Source organism: Apis mellifera, linkage group LG3, assembly GCF_003254395.2.
Source record: "Apis mellifera strain DH4 linkage group LG3, Amel_HAv3.1, whole genome shotgun sequence".
Taxonomy (NCBI): domain Eukaryota; kingdom Metazoa; phylum Arthropoda; class Insecta; order Hymenoptera; family Apidae; genus Apis; species Apis mellifera.
In genome coordinates this window covers 4,221,681-4,246,256 of record NC_037640.1, presented here as the reverse complement: position 1 = coordinate 4,246,256, position 24,576 = coordinate 4,221,681, and the positions used below count along the sequence as shown (strand labels likewise).

Genomic DNA, 24,576 nt, shown 5'->3' with positions numbered 1-24,576 from the left:
GATCCCTGCGTATTAATGGAAGCGGATCGATCACACGGGAGGGTGTCGAATTCCCTCCCTAGTTAATTTTACGAAATTTCAAATTGGGAGGGTGAGCCCTCTTCTGCTCGAAATCGCGGCGATTTCACACCTCGACAATCAACCGGCCACGCACCTGCCGTCCGCCGTCTTTCACAGCCCGGCCAATCCGCTCCAACTAGTTCGAAACTAGTTCGGGCTGACGTCGTTATTCCGGCCTCGTTCCCTTTTACCGACCGTCCCCCCTTTCCGCGGACGAGTCCGCCAGTCGATAAGTCTCGCGATTGCGGATCACACCTCTCCACTTTTCGCCCACATTCGTTCCCACTCTGTCACTCTGGGTTTGACGAGCTCTAGGATTCGAGATTCCTCCTAACGATTTCCGATCGTCCATCGTCCCAGAGGAAATTTTAAAGAGATTTCAATTTAAAGAAATGGTAAGAATTCTCTCTATATTAATATTATTTCCTTCGAATTTATTACACTCGTGTATCGTTATCTTCGTGTCGTTTTGCGTCGAATCGTGTTCCAAACGTTTGGAAAAAAGTATCAACAGAACAGGCGATGGAAACACAGCTGTGTTTATCGAGTCGGATTAGAAGATAAGAATCGTAGCTTATGTATCGCAGGTGTCTCTAGTCGAGCAGAATATTACGTCGTGAGAACACGCTTCTGTAAAATTTCTTCTGGAAAAATTATTATCCTTTGTGAAAATCATCGATATATCAGGTAATATTGTATAGCGTTGATTGTTAATAATTTATAGTGATAGGATATGGAACAGGATGGCATAATTTCGAGTAAAAAACACTTTGGAAAAAATACGTCGATGCGACAGCGTGAAAGATTTGTCTCGAAGCTCCATCCTTTTCTTTCCTTCTCTCTTTCTTTGCGCGTATACAATATATATATATATATGTACCCAATTCCCGGCGATAATAAAGATTTTCAGCTGGATTTCCTATTGTTCTGCCGATAACGGCCGCTTTTCAGCCGTGGCCGGCCTTTTGTTCACAGTTTTTCCCTCGAAATTACCGTGAAATACGTTTCGGTACAGTAACCGAGTCTGTTCTGGTTTGCTGTTTAAATCTATTCCGCGGCATTATTTCCGAACCTCGATTCCAGAACGGATACGTACGTTTTCGTAGTAGTAGGTGCATGTGCGCGAGCGAGTGTGTGGTATAGGCAGGATATATATATATATATATATATGTATACGTGTATCGATCAATTTAGTGGCTTTACCTTCTGTCATGAAAGTTGATTGAGTTGCCGCGGAATTGATTGAATTTTTTTTCCGCCCGTGGCTCGATACGAATCAACAACTATCCGGAGAATTCGGCTACCGTCGAACGTAGCCTTTCTCATAGTGGGGCGCGGAGTTTGCGTGCGAGTATAATAGAAGTAGGGATTGAAAACTGAAGAAAAATATAGAAAATGTTATCGTTCTCGTGCGTGGAAATTGAATTGGGAATAGATTTTTTATATATTTGCTTATTAAAGATATGTATATATATATGTGTGTGTGTGTGTGTGTAATTTTAGGTTAATTTTTAGATAGAAAAATTTTATACGAACGTGGAATTATGTAGTTTACTTATTATCACGATAAAAGTACAAATAGATCGCGATCGAGAAACGAGAAACGAGAAAGAGAGAAACCTTGAGCTTTCGATAAAAAAAATTGCGAGAAAAATTAAAAATTTCGTCATCAAAGAAGGTTTGGGAAATAGGGAAAATCGTCCCATTGAAGCCACTTTTTGATTTATCCCGATATCTCCAACCGTTCCCGAGATATAACGATTCAAAGATGGTAAGAAATTACGAACGAATTCGCGACCCACTGACCTACATTTTTTCCAGGAATCCATTGTCGTTTGTCGAGCAGTTTGGGATAGGTCAGTGAGGCGAGGCGCGAGCGAGAGGTCCGAATAACCGACAAGGATGGAGGTAATAAACGATCAGAAATTACCTCTCTCTTTGCACGACGATATCTCGGGAACCGGAAGTGATATCGAGACAAATCAAAAAGCGTTTCGAAGGGCAAGGTTCCGCGCTTCCAACGATCGTTTACCCGTTGACCGGAAGTAATTATCTTCGGAGTTATAACCGTTCAAAGTTTTCCTATTTTTAATACGATTAATCAGGTTCCGCTTAAGGTAAACGATTAAAAATTATTCTTTTCTTTGCACGACGATATCTCGGGAACCGGAAGTGATATCGAGACAAATCAAAAAGCGTTTCGAAGGGCAAGGTTCCGCGCTTCCAACGATCGTTTTCCCGTTGACCGGAAGTAATTATCTTCGGAGTTATAACCGTTCAAAGTTTTCCTATTTTTAATACGATTAATCAGGTTCCGCTTAAGGTAAACGATTAAAAATTATTCTTTTCTTTGCACGACGATATCTCGGGAACCGGAAGTGATATCGAGACAAATCAAAAAGCGTTTCGAAGGGCAAGGTTCCGCGCTTCCAACGATCGTTTTCCCGTTGACCGGAAGTAATTATCTTCGGAGTTATAACCGTTCAAAGTTTTCCTATTTTTAATACGATTAATCAGGTTCCGCTTAAGGTAAATGATTAAAAATTATTCTTTTCTTTACACGATTATATCTCGGGAACCGGAAGTGATATCGAGACAAATCAAAAAGCGTTTCGAAGGGCAAGGTTCCGCGCTTCCAACGATCGTTTTCCCGTTGACCGGAAGTAATTATCTTCGGAGTTATAACCGTTCAAAGTTTTCCTATTTTTAATACGATTAATCAGGTTCCGCTTAAGGTAAATGATTAAAAATTATTCTTTTCTTTGCACAAGATATCTCGGGAACCGGAAGTGATATCGAGACAAATCAAAAAGCGTTTCGAAGGGCAAGGTTCCGCGCTTCTAATGATCGCTGATTCGTTGACCGGAAGTAATTATCTTTGGAGTTATAGCTGTTCAAAGTTTTTCTAATTTCAATAGGATTAATTTAAGGTAAATGATTAAAAATTATTCTTTTCTTTGCACGATTATATCTCGGGAACCGGAAGTCGTATTGAGATAAATCAAAAAGCGTTTTAAAAGAGAAAGTCGCGCATTTCTAACGATCTTTCATTCGTTGATAGGAAGTTAATATTTTTAGAATTACAACGATTTAGAATTTTTCTAATTTTAATAGAAACATTTCGATCTAGATAGATACGACATAACCTTAAAATTCGTACGTTCAACAATCGTTCAAAGATCGTTTATGGAGGAATACACATTCACTTTGATAAGAATTTTTCCAACGATTTATTATAACCATTTTTAGCGAGCTCTTTTATAATCCAATCCTCTTTTCCTTAACGCCCATTATTGCATTAATATTCTACTTGCATTAACTGATTACCTTTACTTTTATTTCATCTATATAATATTCCCTTTACACGTAATAATAAACTAATTGAGTAATCTTACTCAATTTTATTAAGCAACATTATTCCTTTACTCTTTTTTTCCCCCCCTCGTTTCGTCAGTTACTCGATACTTTCTTAATCGACATAATTAATCTGGACGTAGATCGATTAAATAAAGATGCAACTTAAGAATATTAACTTTTAAATTAATACAAAGTCCTCTTTTCGTTTTATTATTAACAGCAGTCCGAGGGAATCCACTTTGCGAAGAAAACGCACGAATTACGACAAGATGAATCTTTCCAAGTTTTCGAGGCAAAAGAACATCGGTGAAAGAACATTTTCAAGAACATGGTTCTATCGATCTATCGTTGACCGGCCACCTAATTCGGCCGTATTAGATCGGACAACTATCTGGCAAGAAACAAGAAGAAAAGGGACGTACTTACATTCTTTGTGGCTGGCAACAATGGGAAACAAGCCGAGCTACTTCCTTCCTGGTCTTATCGGGTTCTTTGCCCGTTCAAAACAGACGTCCGACCTACGGAATCACTGTACGTGCACGCTCCACGATTCTCTGGTATTTTACTCGATGCTCATCCATCTCATTCCAGGATTTCGCTCTCTATCTCTTAATTTCTACTTTTACCAGCCAGCATAGACGTTTATTTTTATAATATTTCTTTCGTATCAACCCACGTTATGGAAATTTCAATTTTATTATACGTCGAATAGCTCGAGAAAATCGTCAAATTATCGTTTGATGAAGAAGATTCGATAAACGAAAGCTCGAGATTGAATTATTTAATCGTAATAAAACTGAGAAACTTTTTTAGATAAGCAGAATTATGGTCGAGGAAACAAGTCATCTTGTTGGAGAAAATAATTGAAAGAAAGGAGATGTTGAATAACGAACGTTCAGTTTCTGCAACATTATAAATTTTCAGAAGAATTTGCAGAAAGAAATTAATATGTGCGAGGATGAAGCAACGCGTGGAGAATAATTCGTGGTTGAAAGTTAAAAATTTTATCGAACAAAGGAAAAATATACGAGGTTTTCGTTTTAATCGCGAGTAATTTATTTTGCGATACGAAACGAACACTTTATCGGAGCGTGACGAATAATTAAGTATCCGCAAGAAATAGAAGGAAGAATTAATTGCTGGGCCATTTGAATAAATTCGAAGATGCGCTCGTAAAGGTGATAATATCTTTTCTCTTCGATTATGGGGAATGACTCGGCGCCACCCTCCCCATTCGCGAACCAACTTCCTGATAAACAGGCGCAATATCGTAAAATTTTACGCCGTGGCCTATATTACGACGAGGTCTTTTAATTCGTGCAACCTCTTGCTCTATACCAATCTCGCTATTTTAAAATTTCTACGATGAACCATTATTGCCACGAATTACGCGAACCCGTTAAATAAAAGGAAAGGAAAATTTCTTCCTCGATTAAAATCGCTGAAACTTACCACACAAATATAATAGAAATATATAATATAAATAATGTAATCAGAGTTAATTTTTCTCCAAATATTATACAAAAAAATACGAAGAAAAAAGGAATGGAGCGAAATGTTTGAGATTCGTTTGAGATTTGTTCGACAAATGTAATTTCTTTAAGGAAATTTAAAATTCTCGCGTGCTTAAAGTGTAACCACGAACACTTAGTCTCAATAAGATTTCAGATCCATCTATTGTCTATCGAAATTTCTTTCATTCGTTTCAAAAAACGCGAGATTACGAGATTATTCGCAAGAAATTAATTCCTTCGTCGTGAATGAAACGAGAATGGGGGGAGAGGAAGAGAGGATGGAAAATAATGCAATTTAATCCGGGAGAAACTGAAGAAATAGAAAAAAAGAGAGAGAGAGAAGAAAACAGAGTTATGAAATTAGTTGGAAAAAAAAAAGAAAGAAAAAGAAAAAGCCGTGGAGAAATGAGAATTGAATGGAAGGCGGCGAGGGAAAAAACGGGGGGAGGAAAATGGGGGATGAAAAGGCGATCCAACGGCAGAGTTTGACAAGGTTACTTTCACGGGGATCGAGCAGTGGAAAGATTTTTCCTCCCCAAGATCCATTCGAGTCGTTTCGAAATAATGGAAGTAGCTTTCAATCTCGATCGAGTTAAACAAGGGTTGAAAAAAGTGGCGACGAAAATCGAGCGTTATCATTTTTCCAAATTCTCGTGAATATTTTGCAATTTTGTTAAGGATACTTTACAATATTCAAAATTAATATTTTTATTTCGCAAAAGAACGCCCAGTGACGACGATCTTTTTTCTCTTTTTCTATCGGTTTTTAATAAGACGTATCAATTCATTACAGGCCACCTTTTTTTTAATTTCAATAATTTTCGATGGAAAGAAATTATTTTAAACAACTACATCCCAAATTTCAATTTTTTTTTGTTTTATTGCAACATCCAGAAATATCTCGCAATCATTGGTATCCATTTCGAATGGGATCCGAGCGAAATCTTCTCGATACGTGAAAAAAAGGGTGAAAAAAAGGAAAGCATAACGCGATATCGTCGTTGGTGGGGCGGAGATAAGAGGGAAGATAGAGGGAGAAACGAGAAATTAATCGAGCCGAAAGCGGTGACGCGATTACGAGTAAATTGGATCTTTCGTTTTCACGATTCCTCCCCCTCCCTTTTCTCCTTCATTTCCTTTTCTTTCCTTTTTCCCCTCCTCTCTCTATCTCTCTCTCTCTCTCTTTTTTTTTCGCCTCGAAGAAACTCGATGGAGAGAGGGCGAAAGGGCTGCAAACTGGATTCAAGTGGCCATTAAATCTCTTCCAAGTAACTGTCCGTTGGGCTTGTTCTTATTTCCACAGGCTTTTTATTACGGATTGTATTAAAACAAAGCGATTTTTTTCCAGGGAAGAATATGTTTAATAAACTTGGATCTCGTTTCGGGGATCGAGTTTTTGATCGTGCAACACGTAACACGATAATTATATATAGGAGGTAATTATAAGGATAAAGTAATTTTGGAATGGAAATTATTTTTTTATAGATCATTTTTAAATTCACGAATATTTTATATACCGCAAGAGAAAATGAATGGAACGAAGAAAGAAAGAAAAATTCGTCGAATCGTAAATATATTACAGGAAGATAATTAACGAGAGAGATAAGTGGAGGAACAATTTCCGCAATTTTCCCTCTCGTCTTATTTTTTAATCTTACGGCTCATCCCTCAGAGCTGGTTCATCGATCGAGCATCGATCCTCCAACCACGATACACTGGCAATTCCTGATCCCCTCCTCTTTCCATCCTCATTTTTTCCCTATCGATTGTTTTTTTTCCCCCTCATATCCGTGTTGTTGCTGCCCGAGAAAATGCATAAAGGGAGCAGCTTTCAATCTCGGAGGATGCGCCCCGAAATGCGACAAGCGACCCTGATCTCGAGTGAAAAGAGCTGGCGCAACTGCGCCGAAAATCGGAACAAATTTTCCTTTTTCACGAAAAAAAAGGGAGAGAGGAACGGAAAATTATTGAAATTCGAAGTATTTATTTCTCACAAAGCCTACTATTTTTTTTTTTTACGATGGAAAGACTCTACTTAAGAAATCAAAGTTTCAGCTTACTCAAAGGAGCTCGGTTTTAATCACAAACGAGTCCAACTTCATATACAAAAATTCTCCTTCTCCTAATTTAATTTTAAAACTTAAAAATATCCATCTACGCGATCTATAATTCTCTTTCTTCTCCCGTCAGACGAATCGTCGTATCGCAGCACTGAATTACACGCGATAATCCCTCCCCCCTCTCCACTTTATCCGTCCAAAGACTGCACCACCGTAGAAGGAAGACGAACGGCCGAAGGAATTAAGGAATCGGCTCTATTGGGATGAGTTTTCGATCCTCCCCGAGGAGGAGGAGAGTTGGAGGGGGGGATTGGAAGAAAAGGAGATGCGGGCATGTTTATACGGCCTCGGTTCCCAAGGGCCATGCAAATACTAAACTCTTACATACCGTTATTCCGCGTTATCTGAAAACGATTACCACGAGGATAAGGGACGAGGGAAACGTATGGATCCCCGTGTAATTCTCCACGGATAATCGCGCTCGTTAATGCTCGTACAGCCTCCTTTATAACGTTATTTTCCTTCGATGTAAATCGGGGGCGGGTCAAAGGGGTGCCTCTTGGGACAATATTCGAAGGGTTATCAGAGATCTTTTTTTTTTTTAGATTGTGATAAGGATAAGTAAGGAGGGATGTATTATAATTTTGTTGATTTGCAGGATGTTAATTGGGATGGATTCGGTTTCCTTTTGAATTGAAATTTTGGATTTGGAACGTTTATAATTTTATTTTGAGAAGTTTTGAGAGTTCGTTTAGATAAGAAATGTACGAATACAATTTAGATTCTGTTAGTAAAAGATCAGTTTCAAAATGGTTATTTTATTTCTCTGATTCTTTTTCAGATTTTTTCACAATTTTGACGAGGGTCGAAGGTAAGTTTGAACACTCATCGCCTCGTAATGTGAAAATTATTATCGTCGCTTAATCGTCGCGTTTCGTAAACAAATTCGGTTGGCTGGAAATTAGGATAATAACCGTCAGCCATTTTAAACAGGATTGATCGATCTCGACCTGAAACTGGTTCACTACGGCCGAAATTATTCTCCGGATTGCCGATCATTGTTCGCTCGTCGTTATTCCCTTGGCGCTATGAACGCGTCGATTATGATAAAATATTGCCGGAAGGATTAATTATCACGCATGTTCGACAAAATTTCCACAATTTGTCGTCGCGAAACGAGCATATACTCGACTTCCATTTAAAACTTTGGAAAGAAATTCAAGATGTTGTCAAGCGCCAAATAAATATATATATGTTAATCAAGTGTTAAAATTATCGATTTGTGATCAATCAGATAATTATCGTACGATTAACCAAGCACCGAGAAGACGCTGCAATTATCGACTTGTTCTACTTAAAGATGCTTTAATCAAGTTTATAATCAGATTTTTGATCACAAATTACTTCGAAACCAAACGCATTCGTATCACTTGTATATAGGAATGTAATAATAAATTATAAAAGAATTTAGAAATTTAAGAAATTGTCAAGTGCCAAATAAATATACATATATTAATCAAATATTAAAATTACGATTAAGACGCTGGAATTACCGACTTGTTCTACTTGAAGATGCTTTAATCAAGTTTATAATCCATAGATTTTTGATCACAAATTACTTCGAAACCAAACGCATTCGTATCACTTGTATATAGGAATGTAATAATAAATTATAAAAGAATTTAGAAATTTAAGAAATTGTCAAGTGCCAAATAAATATACATATATTAATCAAATATTAAAATTACGATTAAGACGCTGGAATTACCGACTTGTTCTACTTGAAGATGCTTTAATCAAGTTTATAATCCATAGATTTTTGATCAGAAATTACTTCGAAACCGAACGCATTCGTATCACTCGAATGTAATAATAAATTATAAAAGAATTTAGAAATTTAAGAAGTTGTCAAGTGCCAAATAAATATACATATATTAATCAAGTATTAAAATTACGATTAAGACGCTGGAATTACCGACTTGTTCTACTTGAAGATGCTTTAATCAAGTTTATAATCCACAGATTTTTGATCACAAATTACTTCAAAACTCAACAATTCACGTATTCGTATCAGGAATGTAATAACAAATTTGAGCAAAAGAATTTTAATTAAACAAAAGAATAAGAATAAAGATGATCGGGGCCTATTTCAACACCGTCGTTTCTCACGTTATCAGCAACGAAACGAAGCGGGAAATTGAAAATCGGACAAGCGGTTATCCTTCCCTTCCCAATAACCGGAAGAACCACAGCTTGCTCGTTCGACAAGGATCATCCGAACTTAGTTTTAGAAAGAGAGGATCCTCCGGCGAAGCGGCAAATTGTCGACGAGGAGAAACGAGCCATAAGAAAGTTTCGTCGTCGTAGATAATGCGGCCGTTCGAACGACTGGTTCGATTCGATCTTCGAACCAGTTTCTCAGCTCGTCAAAACTCGACGAGCGTTGTACACGATTATCGAGAGAATTATCGACATAGAGAGAGAAATACATTCTTAAAATGGACGAATTATAATTTTCTTCGAACTTTCAGGTACATATATACGTTCCTTATCGAGGATATTATTTTCCTATCTCTGGTGAAAAACAAGCTAATCGCGAAAAAAGTTTTCGTGGATGGAAAAAGCCTTTCCAGATACCTTCGGATGCCGAAGTTCGGGCAAAGATGATTCGAAGAATGTTGGAAGCGACGACGTCGTTCAAGCGGTTGTTGGGGAATTGATAAGCCCAGCTTCTTCTTCCTCGCGCAGGCAACCGGCTTTTCAAGTCTCGTTTCTCTTTTTTTTTTTATTTCCAGTACCATATACTCGTGGAGACGTTATACGGAGTTGTAATATCGAAAGCGAGTCTCTTTGGAATCTCTTAATCAAGAGTTTCGAAATATGAAAGAAAGTATAGAAGGATATCCTTTTTAAAAAATTTGAGACGAAGGAGCATTGGATCTAAAAATCTAATTTTAACTCCCTTGCTCTTTCTATTTTTTTATTTCCATTCAATCGGCTTCTCAATAATTCAACGACAAACAACTGAAACATGATGATACGATAATAAAAAGTGTAAAGATACGAGGATTTAATTTGGAGAGAGTTTGGAGAGCTCTCCTTCCTTCGAAACGAATAGTTATTCTCGAACGAATCGATGTAACATTTGGAGAAAAAAGAAACGAGATCTCCAATTTTCATGCAAGCAATCGCGCGAAGGAGTTCGCAACAAATTGGACAATCGTTGTTTCCTTCCTTCGACCCAAAAAGCGTGGCATTCATCTTTATACTTCTCCTCGACCACCTCTCCTCAATCTTTTTCGCGTTTTTCTACAATTCCTCCCTTCCCTTCCCTTCCATCCTTTTTACCACACGTCTCCTCCTTTTTCACCTCTCTCGGCTAGTTTCTTTGAAATTTCCCTCTGGTTTACAGCAACCCTTCCTCCACTTTTTTCCTCTCCGCTCGCGGTATATCTCGTTATTTTTTCCTGTTTTTCTCCTTCTCTTTTTTCCGTCTGCGACGACCCTTCCTTTTTATTTTTTTTTCCTTCTGATTTTCCTCCGCAGAGGACTTTGTTTTCGCCCTCCCTCCCTCCCTCTTCATTTCTGGCCCGTTACGGGGCTAATCCGCGATTTCGACGCGGAAACGTGGAAATCGAGCATCGAAACGAACCGATTGAGGAGGGCCACTGTGTGCGGTGGAATCGGTGTGTGTGTGTGTAACACGAATGAAATAAAATAGAAGCAAAAAAAAAAAAAATAGAAAAATTGAAAAAAAACGAGGGACGGCGAACCGGATTGCAAAGGTAAATTGAATTGAATCGATTAATATGGTCGATGAATGCACCGTGTTCTCTTCCGATCTTTCATTCCGTTAAAGCGAACCGGGGATTCATCTTGAAAATTGTATGCGCTTTGAAAAACCAGGGTAAGACTTATTTTTGTTTGAAAAACAACTTGTTCCGTCCAATTGAATATAGACGATTATTTCAGGTTAATGTTGATAATTAAAGGGTTTTTTCTCGTTTTGTGAATGCTAATGTTTTATCAATTTTTGGAAATTTAATTCGTATAAATTTATTCTCACGATTCTTTTTCAAACAAAAATTATTTATAACGTGAAATTTCTAATTACCTCTCTCTCTTAATTATCAATTTAATAATTATCCAATTGAATATAGATGAATATTATTTAATGTTGTTGAAAGTTGATAATTAAAGGGTTGTCTCGTTTTATCAATTTTTGGAAATTTAATTCGTATAAATTTAAACTTCTTTCTTATAAATGGAAAGTTTTTCTTTTTTAACTTCTCGAATCAATAAAACATTTCTTGTTTCAGAATTTATTTAGATTATTCACCTCTCAGATTCTTTTTCAAACAAAAATTATTTATAATATGAAATTTATAATTAACCTCTCTCCCTTAATTATCAATTTAACAATTGTTCCGTCCAATTGAATATAGACGATTATTTAATGTCGAAAGTTGATAATTAAAGGGTTGTCTCGTTTTATCAATTTTTGGAAATTTAATTCCTATATATTTTAAACTTTTTTCTTATAAATCGAAAGTTTTTCTTTTTTTCGAATAATATTTTTCATTATTATTCACTTCTCAGATTCTTTTTCAAACAAAAATTATTTACAACGTGAAATTTCTAATTACCTCTCTTCCTTAATTACTTATCATCAATTTGGACGGCAATATTAATGTCAAATATTATTAAAAATAAATCTGCGTGATACTATCGTACAGATTTCTTTATATATAAAATATATTATTTTTTTTTTCGAAGGATACACGTGAGAATGTTTTCGACTACACAGGATTCTCTTCTCGAGTAAACGCCTCGTACGAAAACCATTTTCTGCCCCAATCAAATATATATACAACGAAGATGAATCTTCTTCTGAATGAAACGGCATTCGATCGGATAGAAAGTTCCTACATCGGAACTTGCTTAAAGTCGATAAAGATATTCGATCTCGATATTGAGACAACGGCGTGTTCGATCGAGTTCAAGTTTCGTATATCTTTTCCAAAACTTTTTCTATATTACGTGTAATTTCTATGATGCAAGGCGGGGGAAGGAAGAGACGAAATCCGAGGTGAAAAGTTTCCGTTTACCCAAACGAAAGAAACTTGGAGGAGGCAACGAATAAACGCGAATAATCGCTGCGGTGTTTGAACAGGGGGTTGAAACTCCTTTTCATGTTAGATCGTGTTTTCGTATCGATAAATCGTGGAACAAGTATGGAACGATATTTTAATTAAGAAGAAGATCTGAAAGGAATTATTATTAGAGATGGAAATAGTATATATATTAGATTGTGAGTATCAATAAATTATCTATTTTTTCGAATGAATATTTTAAGATTAATTTTATGCTCTCTAGAAAAATATCGAAGCATAAATTTCTTGTCATTTATTCGATCTGTTTTACAATCCTCTATACATAAAACTCTTTTATTTTGTTTCAGTTATAGAGATTTAAGCGAATTGGAATAGTGAAAGAAATAACCATCACTTTTAATAAGTAGAAAAATGACAAGAAACATTCCTTCAAAAAGTAATAATAAAACCAATAATAATTTTTATCCTTAACTACTTATCGATCCTTTCAAGATGAAGAAATATTACCAAAAAAATAATTACTAAACATCAAATCAATCGACGGAACACTTTTACAAATTTTTACATCAATCATCCCTTAAAAAAATAACAAAACATTCGGATATTCACGGATAAAAGAAGAAGAAGAAAGAAGAAAAGAAAAGAAACTTTCATCTAACGTGTACTTTTATGAATCGTAACATCGTCCCGGAAAATAATAAAAATTCTGTCGCCCGATCCGCTATATTTCACCCGACTGAATATTAATCTCGAAGGCGGTGAAGGGGGTGGCCTTTCACCCTTCCGCTATCCACGATGCGACCCGTTGCGATTCCAGGAACGATATTATCGAGAAATTGCAAGTTACGGCGCACGAAAATGAAAGACGAGAAGAGGGAGAAAGGGGGAGGAGGAAGGCATTTCGAATGGCGAACTCCTCGTGGAAAACGCGTATCGTCCGCCGATCTAATTACCGAATTCGGTCGCGGGGAGAATTCGCTTCATTTACCCTTCCACGGTAATTTAAATTCGCTCTTCGACGATGGTGGAGGGGAAGAAAAAAAGGAAGAGGAAAGAAGAGGAAAAGAAAAAAGACGGAGGAAGGATGGGAATCGAACGATTTCCCTCGCGAACGAGATTCCAATTAATTCCCCGTTCTCGAGTCTTTCGAATGATAGCGCGCGATTGGCAAGTAATGGTGGATCGAAGAAATTGTAGAAACGTGGAAATTATTTTGTAGATAATGGATGAAATTCGTGGGGATGGAGGGTATATTTACGAGATTGATAAATATAATTATATAACTACTTCCTTCTCCCTCCCTCTCTCTCTCCCTCTTTCCCTCTCCCTCTCTCTTTCTCTGAATTAATCGAAAAATTCAATCTACGATCGAAGGTTGGTTATCATTCAACCCTTTCGAGATTTTTCGAGAATAGAACAATATTAGAAATATTCGAAACTCTCGAAAAATATAATATTTCCACACCCTCCTTTAATAAACAAAATCAAAGAATATTTTTTCGAATGAATATTTTAAGATTTTAGGGTGATAAACGAGATGATAAATCGAGCTTACCCCCTCGTTGATAATAAAAATAGGAGGAAGAAGAGGAACGAGAGAGAGAGAGAGAGAGCAATCGTTGTAAGAGGAATTTTCCCCCCCCCGAATTATTAAATATTTCACCTGGAGGGGTGGTCTCGCAAGGATCATCATCGACAGGACGGAGGAGAGGGGTGGCCTCGAACGAAAACAGGGGGGAGGGGAATGGGAGAAATGGGGGAGGGGGGGACGATTACACAGGTGGATGAAAGCGAGGTCCGCCGCGTGCACCCCCGAGCTCCGGGTTAGTCACATATTTGCCGACCTACCCCCAACGACTAAAAGCTTTTCGCCCGCGCCTCTCTATTTTCCGCCCGTAAATCGTGTTCCGTTACCGTTCTCATGCGAAACACCCGCCTAAAAAGGTTTTCCACCCACCTGGACCTCTGGCCGACCAGTCGATCTCTCCATCCCTTACGAGTCGAGGCGCTGGATAACGAATTTCTGTATCGGGGAAAGGGGAGGGGAGGGAAAGGATGCTGCACGCTCTCTCTCTCTTTCCCTCTCTTTTTTCTCCATTTCGAAAACGAATGGTATTGCTGATATATAAATTTATTATTTTTAAATTTATTATTGGAATTTTTCACGGAAATTTTTTTACGTGTTATCACTTAATTAATAAATTTGGCGTACGCATTTTTTAATGAAAATTCACGGCACACGGTATCGTGTAATAAGTTACAATTTTTTTTCTCTTTTTTTTTACTCGGCGAGAAAATCTCTTTGAGGGGATAAAATCAAAGTTTCGCGTTTTTCAAAATACAATTTTGCCTGGGAATTTTTCTTTCTCTCTTTTTTTAGATACATCAGCACTTATAAGAGATATTTTGTAATTGAAAATTTTATCTCGTTATATTAAAAAAAAAAAAGAAAGAAAGAAAGCATGCTTAATATTCGAGTAAAAAAGAAAGAAAAAATCGTGTAATCCACTATACTGGCAAAAACTTTATTAAAAGAAAAAAATTTATTAAAATTTCGTATAAAAAAAAAAAACTTTCAAAAACATTCACACATTCAACAGTTTTTTAAATAGCCTCGCTTTTTAACTCGCGAAGTTAAATAAATTATAAATGAATAATAAATCACTTACACGACGGGAAAAAAGTGTTAAGTTTTTATCCATAAACACTTTTAATCAACGAGCTCGAATATTTACGAATTATTGCGCGGAAATTAACGCGGAAGGGATAAACCGATTGTTGTCGCTCGAGACGATTGAAACGTGTTCTATTTTCGCCGCGACTTTCGCGACAGACGGTCGAATTTCGAGGCGCGGTCCCGAAGGAAATTTCGGCCGATTTTCTTAAAATCGTGGATTTACGATGGAGGACGTTATCAAATAATTCGCCTCGAACGTCGCGCAGGAGTGATACGATTTAATTATCAAACGCGTGGACGTGCGGGGACGTTGGAAGGAAACTTTAATGAAATTTCGAATGAATGTTTGCGCGGGATGGGCGAGTGCGGGGGGATTAAATTAATGACGTGTGCAGCGAATACGCGGCGAAAGTATGAATTATTTTTGCCGCTGTGGCAAACGCGAACTCGTTCGTTTCTTGGGAAATTCGAGAACAGAGAGATGGTGTAAATTTTTGATACTTGACGATAGGGCTAGGACTCATTTTGTCAAATGTTGAAGTGGATAAACACGGAGTGAATATCTGCGTTTAAAAAAGGTTACAAATTAATTGGAAATCATTCTGGAGGATTTTTTTAGATCGAGTAAAAGATTTCTTGTTAATAATATAAGAAAGCAATAAAAATACAACGATATAAACAATTTTGTATGAAGACAGAGAAGAAAGATTGAAGACTCAATTTGCCAAATGTTGAATTGGATAAACACGAAGTGAACGTATATTTGCGTTTACAAATTAATTGGAAATCATTCTGGAGGATTTTGTAGATCGAACGATAGAGTAAAAGATTTCTTTTTAATAATATAAGAAAGCAATAAAAATACAACGATATAATTTTGTATGAAGACAGAGAAGAAAGATTGAAGACTCAATTTGCCAAATGTTGAATTGGATAAACACGAAGTGAACGTATATCTGCGTTTACAAATTAATTGGAAATCATTCTGGAGGATTTTTTTAGATCGAACGATAGAGCAAAAGATTTCTTTTTAATAATATAAGAAAGCAATAAAAATACAACGATATAATTTTGTATGAAGACAGAGAAGAAAGATTGAAGACTCAATTTGCCAAATGTTGAATTGGATAAACACGAAGTGAACGTATATCTGCGTTTACAAATTAATTGGAAATCATTCTGGAGGATTTTTTTAGATCGAACGATAGAGCAAAAGATTTCTTTTTAATAATATAAGAAAGCAATAAAAATACAACGATATAATTTTGTATGAAGACAGAGAAGAAAGATTGAAGACTCAATTTGCCAAATGTTGAATTGGATAAAGAGTAAAAGATTTCTTTTTAATAATATAAGAAAGTAAGCAATAAAAATACAACGATATAAACAATTTTGTATGAAGACAGAGAAGAAAGATGGTAAAATTTTCGATACAATAACGCATTAACAATTAAAACGGAATATTCAATTGGAATATAACACCAACGTAAAATAATGGGAAATTACAGATCCATTTTAACTTAATAAGTCAAGTTAATATATGCAACGGTTGTAGGATGACAGGCGGCGAAATTTTTCATCGTTACACGCATACGTCGTATTAATACTACATTCGAAGTGTTATCACGTGAAATTTTCATCTTTATTACGTTATATTATCTCCATTATAGATCGAATAAAATATATTTGTTCTCGTTTCGCAATGATTTCGACCGCGATACGTACAATAACTGCTTAAAGGATTAACAACTCGTCGCTCCATTAATGTTCACGGATAACACGACAGAGAAACGAAACGAAACGAAACGAGAATGGAACGATGGAACGATTAAGAGGGAGGGAATCTCGATTATTATTAATGGATATGATGAACAATGAACGGGTAGAATTATTCGAATTTTGCGATGATCGACAACGATGATGCACACGCGTATCGAAGGAAACACGAAACACGAGCCAGCGATGAAAATCTAGCCTCTAGTGGAAGGCCATTCTATCGTGTAAAACGAAACTTTATTGACACGGGGGGATGCATGCACTTACGCCATTTATATCGCGTTATTTTATATCCCCTCTCGTGCAGTTAATTAAACGGAGAGATCGGTATTGCGCGAAATTTTTAATATCTACTTTTCTTTCCTCTCGTCGAAAAATGATAAATAAATTCGCGAAGAATTTTTCTTTCAATATTTATCCAATAAAATTAATTCAACTGTTCTTAAACTATAGTTAAAAAATAAAAAGTATTCAAGAATTCGACAGATACCAAATTATACAATCATAAAATTAAGACATAATTATTACGCAAGAAGATTGAGATAATAAAAAAGAAGAAACATCCTTAATGATTCTATTAACAAAAATCGATACCACAATATAGTTAGAAAATAAAAAGTCTCAAGAATTCGACAGACACTAAATTATATGATCATAAAATTAAGACATAAGCATAATTATTGAATGATAAACATTATTACGAAGATTGAGATAATAAAAAAGAAGAAACCTTCTTAATGATTCTATTAACAAAAATCGATACCACAACTATAGTTAGAAAATAAAAAGTCTCAAGAATTCGACAGACACTAAATTATATGATCATAAAATTAAGACATAATTATTCTCGAATGACATTATTACGCAAGAAGATTGAGATAATAAAAAAGAAGAAACCTTTTTAATGATTCTATTAACAAAAATCGATACCACAACTATAGTTAGAAAATAAAAAGTCTCAAGAATTCGACAGACACCAAATTATAAAATTAAGACATAATTATTCTCGAATGATAAACATTATTACACAAGAAGATTGAGATAACAAAAAAGAAGAAACCTTCTTAATGATTCTATTAACAAAAATCGATACCACAACTATAGTTAGAAAATAAAAAGTCTCAAGAATTCGATAGACACCAAATTATACAATCATAAAATTAAGACATAATTATTACGCAAGAAGATTGAGATAATAAAAAAGAAGAAACCTTCTTAATGATTCTATTAACAAAAATCGATACCACAACTATAGTTAGAAAATAAAAAGTCTCAAGAATTCGACGGACACCAAATTATACAATCATAAAATTAAGACTAAATAATTATTCTCGAATGATAAACATTATTACGAAGATTGAGATAATAAAAAAGAAGAAACCTCCTTAATGATTCTATTAACAAAAATCGATACCACAATTATAGTTAGAAAATAAAAAGTTTCAAGAATTCGACAGACACCAAATTATATGATCATAAAATTAAGACATAATTATTACGCAAGAAGATTGAGATAATAAAAAAGAAGAAACCTCCTTAATGATTCTATTAACAAAAATCGATACCGCAAGTAAGATCTTCCCACGAGAAGGGAAGAAAAGAAAAGAATGGAGGGCGAGGCTAAAAAATCATAGGCCAAGGGAAACGTTAATTCCGCCCTTGCTGTCTCATTCCACGGACATTATCTCGCTATTTATCTATCCCCCGACGAGGTGGGATCGTTCAAGAAAGGAAAGTTGAACGAACGAGGAGAGAGAGGGGAGGCAAGAGATGAGAAATTGCGCGATTTAATAAAGGAGGCTGGTTCTTTTCGAGGGAATAATTGCAGGGGACTCTAAACGAGGACTCCACTGGTAATTATTATTTTTTTCACCCTCCCCCCCTTTTCTCTTTCTTTTCCAATTTCGCACGCCACGCGCCTCGTTAAATTTGTTCCCCACTTTTCGATCGACACACCGATTCTCGGTTGCCAAGAGTTTTTCGATTGGGAAAAATTAAAAAAAAGAGGAGAAATTCTCGTCGAAAGCTCGTACGAAACTATCAATTTCGTACTATTCCATCGGTGATGTTCTGACGAGAAAACAACCGCGTGTATATAAATCGATTTTCACAGGCGGTTTCTATTAATATCCACGAAGCGAAGTTTCTCGTCGTTGATTTCTAAATTTTTGGTTTTTGTAAATTTTCTACAGAATAACTCGAACGTATAAGATTTCGTAAAATTTCTAATCGAGATTTTTTGAAAATTTCCAAGAACGTAAGATAGAATTATCAGGATTTTAGAAAATTAAAGAGAATACTTTTCCTCAGATTCTCTGAAATATCGCGATAAAATAATTCATTTTCACATTTCTGGAAAACAAGAGTACAATATCGTTCTTTTAGGGGATGCAGCGTAATTAAATGTATAAATTATAATAAAAAAATTAGGATAATTTGGTAAACTTGGTATTGGAATTTTTGCGCGGGAGAAGTTATAAATTTTTTGGACAATTTTAAATTTCGTCGAGAGAGGAAGGACGGAAAATTATATTCAGGCGGCGATGCGACAATACAGTCGAAGATAAGATAAGCAAATTTTCCCGTATCGCGCGCATTTTTCTCGGTACATTAACTTACAAACCATCGTATGGACGGCGATATCTCGGTAATAAATGGTTCGCTCGTGGAAACAGATAAACTCGGGGAAAAGTTGGATCGCGAGAATTACAGGGGTAGGGAAGGGATGGAGGGATCTTGGAGAGAGAGGAGTCTTGTATATTATTGCGAGTCTCATTAAGAAATTCCTGCGAATACGTTTGCACCATCTTCCTCCTCGAGTTGGCTCGAAACGTGATATCTATCCGCTTTATTAGAAAGCCTTGAGAAGAGTTCCAAGGAGTAAAATTTTAACTCGATTTTAATTTAAATTTTTCTTACTCCAAGATCAAAATAATATTCAATCTTGGAAAATGGACACGACAGATCGTAGAAAAATTCCAAGTATGATTGGAATAATTAAAGTAATTCCAAAGACGAAATTTTTATTTATCAGCATCATTCAAATTCCCTCTTTAATTGAAGAAGAATATCGGGGATTATTCGCGAGGCAAAATATCGGCGAAGTTGGTCGAAGAATTCTTCGCGTTTGCCACGACGAGACGTGGCAAACATTAACTCGAGACGGATATTAATTTTCGAGACGCGTCTAATCTTGCATAATGCGCGCGTGATTAAATAGCGCGACGCAGCCTCCCTATTCGTCCTTTCCTCCCAGCCCTTCATCTTTTTGTCTCTGCAACCGTTGTCGTCTCTTAACCGTTCATCCCTCGAAACCGAGAGAAAGAAAGAGAGTGTCTCGTCGTGAATGAAAACGTTGCCAGATTTAAATCTGATTGCGAGCTTTCTCTTTTTTTTTCCAACAATCGAATAAGTTATTTGTCATTAATAAAAGAAGAGTCTGAAAATTGATTATTTGACAACAGAGAATGATTAAGATTCGAATTTTGGAGAACGAGTGTAATTCTATAAATAAATTGCACGAATTGCAAACACCATTCTCTTTGCTATCATATTATTCCAAAATCGAGTGAAATATATATATACACGCGAAGTTTTGAACGAGTTTAAAATGAATTTAAGTCGACCACCGTCGATATCTCGAGCGAATATAAGTATTTTATTCGAATCATAACGGAAGAACTGTTGGAAGAGTCGCATACGAGAATTTCGAACGTAACTTCGCGACTTTTCCACGTTTATATCCCCAACGAGGAATTTACGAAGCAATGCTCACGCGCGTGAACACGTGCCGTAATGCTTGCCGGCTCATTTCCATACATAAACGCGAAATATCCCCTCCGACTTGAAAGAAAATATATCGATCTTCCGTAACCGTTAGCTAATGGCCAACATCTAGCAACATCGGCCGATACAAAGCCATAAATCTTGATTTTCCATTCGGAAGATAAGGAAAATGGATGGAGAAAGTTGTCCTCGATTTCCCCGCGAATTTTCAATGACACGAATCTACCACCTTTCCTTCGACTATATTTCAAAACGTTGGGGGGGCATTTTTCATAATGCGGAAGAGACAATCTCTTCTCTTGCGTTATCGTTGCAAGAAGATCAGTCATTTAGTCGGATAAAGTTCCACGATCGTATTATAATTCCAGTAATTAACCTCCTTCTCAAAATGGAGAATCTTTCGAATTGAATGTATCGAAAATGATCAAAATATGTGATGAGTATTTTCTCGAAAGGGATCTACAATCAATTTAATTTTCTCAACAATATTTAGAAAATTTCTTCGTGTTACAATAGAGAATATTTTAACTTTAAAAAAGACGAAATTTTCGATCAAATCTTGATTAAAGAATCAAGAGGTTAATAAAGAAGAATGGACGAGGGGGGAGGAGAATATGAATCGTCAAATTTTCACGTATGCGCCGATAATATCCCCCCGTTTCGAATTCCCGCAATTCCCGCCTCCCCCATCAATTTTAACGATTCGATCTCGAAAGGGAGAAATAAAATTGCATGCAATAATAATCGTGAAGGGGGATCACGATGAGGCAAGGCACTGATTGATACGCGACCAGTGATGCGTATCCACGTTTGCATTAGCAGTGCCCGGGATTAAAATTGCGAATAAAATAACGAAATCGCCGATTTCGTGAACGAATCGATCCCGAATCGATGCGTGAAAAATGCAAATGACGCGATTCCGCTCGAAAGGAGAAAGGTTGGAGAAATTTGAACAGGATTTCCATCCTCTGGTGACTTAATATTGCGGATTAGCGGGGCAAAATATCGAGTTTCGCAAGGATTTCACGCGTGTCAATTATATTGTTTACGTTTCTTTCATTTTCGATCGCTTTATTAATGCTTCTTACATTCTTCCTTTCGTTCGAATTCTCTATCTCAGAATACCTTTCTTTCTGTTCACCTTTCTTTCTTTATTCACGCCGAATATTGGCCGATATCGAGCAAAATATCGAGTTTCGCAAAGATTTCACGCGTGTCAATTACGTTGTCTCATCGTTTCTTTCATTTTCGATCGCTTTATCAATGCTTCTTACATTCTTTCTTTCGTTCGAATTCTCTATCTCAGAATACCTTTCTTTCTTTATCCACGCCGAATATTGGCCGATATCGAGCAAAATATCGAGTTTCGCAAGGATTTCACGCGAGGGATACGTGTCAATTACGTTGTCTCATCGTTTCTTTCATTTTCGATCGCTTTATCAATGCTTCTTACATTCTTTCTTTCGTTCGAATTCTCTATCTCAGAATACCTTTCTTTCTTTATCCACGCCGAATATTGGCCGATATCGAGCAAAATATCGAGTTTCGCAAGGATTTCACGCGAGGGATACGTGTCAATTACGTTGTCTCATCGTTTCTTTCATTTTCGATCGCTTTATCAATGCTTCTTACATTCTTTCTTTCGTTCGAATTCTCTATCTCAGAATACCTTTCTTTCTTTATCCACGCCGAATATTGGCCGATATCGAGCAAAATATCGAGTTTCGCAAGGATTTCACGCGAGGGATACGTGTCAATTACGTTGTCTCATCGTTTCTTTCATTTTCGATCGCTTTATCAATGCTTCTTACATTCTTTCTTTCGTTCGAATTCTCTATCTCAGAATACCTTTCTTTCTTTATCCACGCCGAATATTGGCCGATATCGAGCAAAATATCGAGTTTCGCAAGGATTTCACGCGAGGGATACGTGTCAATTACGTTGTCTCATCGTTTCTTTCATTTTCGATCGCTTTATCAATGCTTCTTACATTCTTTCTTTCGTTCGAATTCTCTATCTCAGAATACCTTTCTTTCTTTATCCACGCCGAATATTGGCCGATATCGAGCAAAATATCGAGTTTCGCAAGGATTTCACGCGAGGGATACGTGTCAATTACGTTGTCTCATCGTTTCTTTCATTTTCGATCGCTTTATCAATGCTTCTTACATTCTTTCTTTCGTTCGAATTCTCTATCTCAGAATACCTTTCTTTCTTTATCCACGCCGAATATTGGCCGATATCGAGCAAAATATCGAGTTTCGCAAGGATTTCACGCGAGGGATACGTGTCAATTACGTTGTCTCATCGTTTCTTTCATTTTCGATCGCTTTATCAATGCTTCTTACATTCTTTCTTTCGTTCGAATTCTCTATCTCAGAATACCTTTCTTTCTGTTCCTTATTCACGCCGAATATTGGCCGATATCGAGCAAAATATCGAGTTTCGCAAGGATTTCACGCGTGTCAATTTTGTTGTCTCATCGTTTCTTTCATTTTCGATCGCTTTATCAATGCTTCTTACATTCTTTCGTTCGCAGAACATGTTTCTTTCGAAAACTCTCCTTATTCACGCCGAATATTGGCCGATAAACCGAGAAAATAAAATCGGGGAAACAAGCAATCCCGAGGCGGATAAGGAAGAGAATTTTTCCCTTGGAAAAATAAAATTCTCGCCGACTCTTTCGAGTCGAGGTTTTTCGGTTTGACGCAAATCCGCGCGTCGAATCCGAGGGCTTCGTTCGACGCCCTCGGTTGCGCCCATTAACGAGACTCGCGTCGCGACTCGTCCCCCGACGCACGGTGCTCTCTTTCATCGGTGTTCTTCCCAACCCTTTCTCTCCGAATCATAATTTACGCGTCGTCGTCCGCGGAACAAGTTACCCCCCCTCCCTCCTTTCCAACCCCTCGCGCGAGGATCGATCGGGCGCGACGCAATTTCGTAAAAACGATCCCTCCCTCGCTTGATGGATCGTCGCTTTTTCCCTTCGAGGCCCGCCCGATCGATAACGCGGAGCTCTACGACGACCGACAGGACAGCGCGATTAGAGGAACCGGACGGAGGGAGGAGGTAAGGAATCGGTCAAGTGTTGGTTCGAATTACTGGAGAGAGTTTGGGAAGCGTTTTGGCCAGTTTCTGAGGTCAGTTATAGTCGAGTTGGACACTTTTATGACGATCCATCGAGGCTGATTGATAAATGGATCGATAAATGAGACGCGGGGTGGTTTTGGGAGAGAAATAAAGTTTTTTCTTTTTTTTCTTTGATAGTACGCGGGAAATTGTTGAATTGAAACCGGTTTCTCGATGGATTAACTCGCAATAATTAATCAAATAGTCTTGCAAATGCGCGTATCACTGTAACTGGATGAATATGAATTGAAAATAGAACGAGTAAACGATTAATTAAATTTAAAATATCGACGATAATATTTTGCTCGGTAGATGCAGGCTTATTAATTTCACATAAATTTCTATAATATACAGTTGATATATACGATTAAGAAGAAAAAAGAATCGACGAATATTCCACTCAAATTCAATATTTCTATCCCAAAAGCTTTAGGAGAACCTTTTAGGGAAAGAAACTTTTATAGTCCCTGAATTTTTTACCGATTCTTATTTAAGATATTATTTAAAAAGAAGAAGACCGAGAAAGAAAAGAAGATAAAAGGTTTCTCACGCGACAGTGATCAAAAATATTTTATTAATTCTCGTGTACTCCGCCATTTTAAGGGTGTTATAAAGTTACCGCCAACGGTGAGTCTAATACGCGATACTTTCGTATTGCGTTCCCTCGCCAAGAAGGCGGCCGGGTTTCGCGTCAGTAATATCTGGGAAAGGTCGAAGAGTAGCAGAGGCGGTGTATGCAAATGACGCGCGAGGCAGTATATAAAAGCTGGCTCTGAATGGGTTTTGTGTTACTTTTGTCATACTCGTATTTCGATAAACCTCGAGCGCGAACGTGCTTCCGTTACGGGTAAATATGTGTTTCCATAGCTCGCGATACGTTTTCCCCTGATTTAACTGGATTTATAAGCCCTCGTTCCCTCGTATATCACATTGATACACGGGAGGAAAAATGTATAAGCACTCAAAAAAAAAAAAAAAGAGAGAAAAAAGAGAGGAAAAAAGAGAAGAGGGAGGGGGAAAATAGAAAAGAATACAACAACGCGGAAATTTATTATTATTATCCCGCAATAATTCATCCCGCAGCGCCGTGTGTGTTTCGACGA

General features: G+C 36.9%; 2 protein-coding genes across 2 annotated transcripts in view; one reads left to right on the top strand and one right to left on the bottom strand.

Annotated features, from left to right (window-relative positions):
- The window catches only part of LOC726496 (protein lin-37 homolog), an 84,902-nt gene that overhangs the window by 55,323 nt on the left and 5,003 nt on the right, over positions 1-24,576 (bottom strand). The window lies entirely within an intron of this gene.
- Positions 616-11,062, top strand: LOC113218555. The gene is made up of 4 exons (XM_026439626.1): positions 616-747; positions 3,638-3,948; positions 7,833-7,862; positions 7,985-11,062. Exons 2-4 carry the CDS (start codon positions 3,687-3,689, stop codon positions 8,119-8,121), a joined length of 429 nt encoding a protein of 142 aa, XP_026295411.1. The 5' UTR covers positions 616-747; positions 3,638-3,686; the 3' UTR covers positions 8,122-11,062.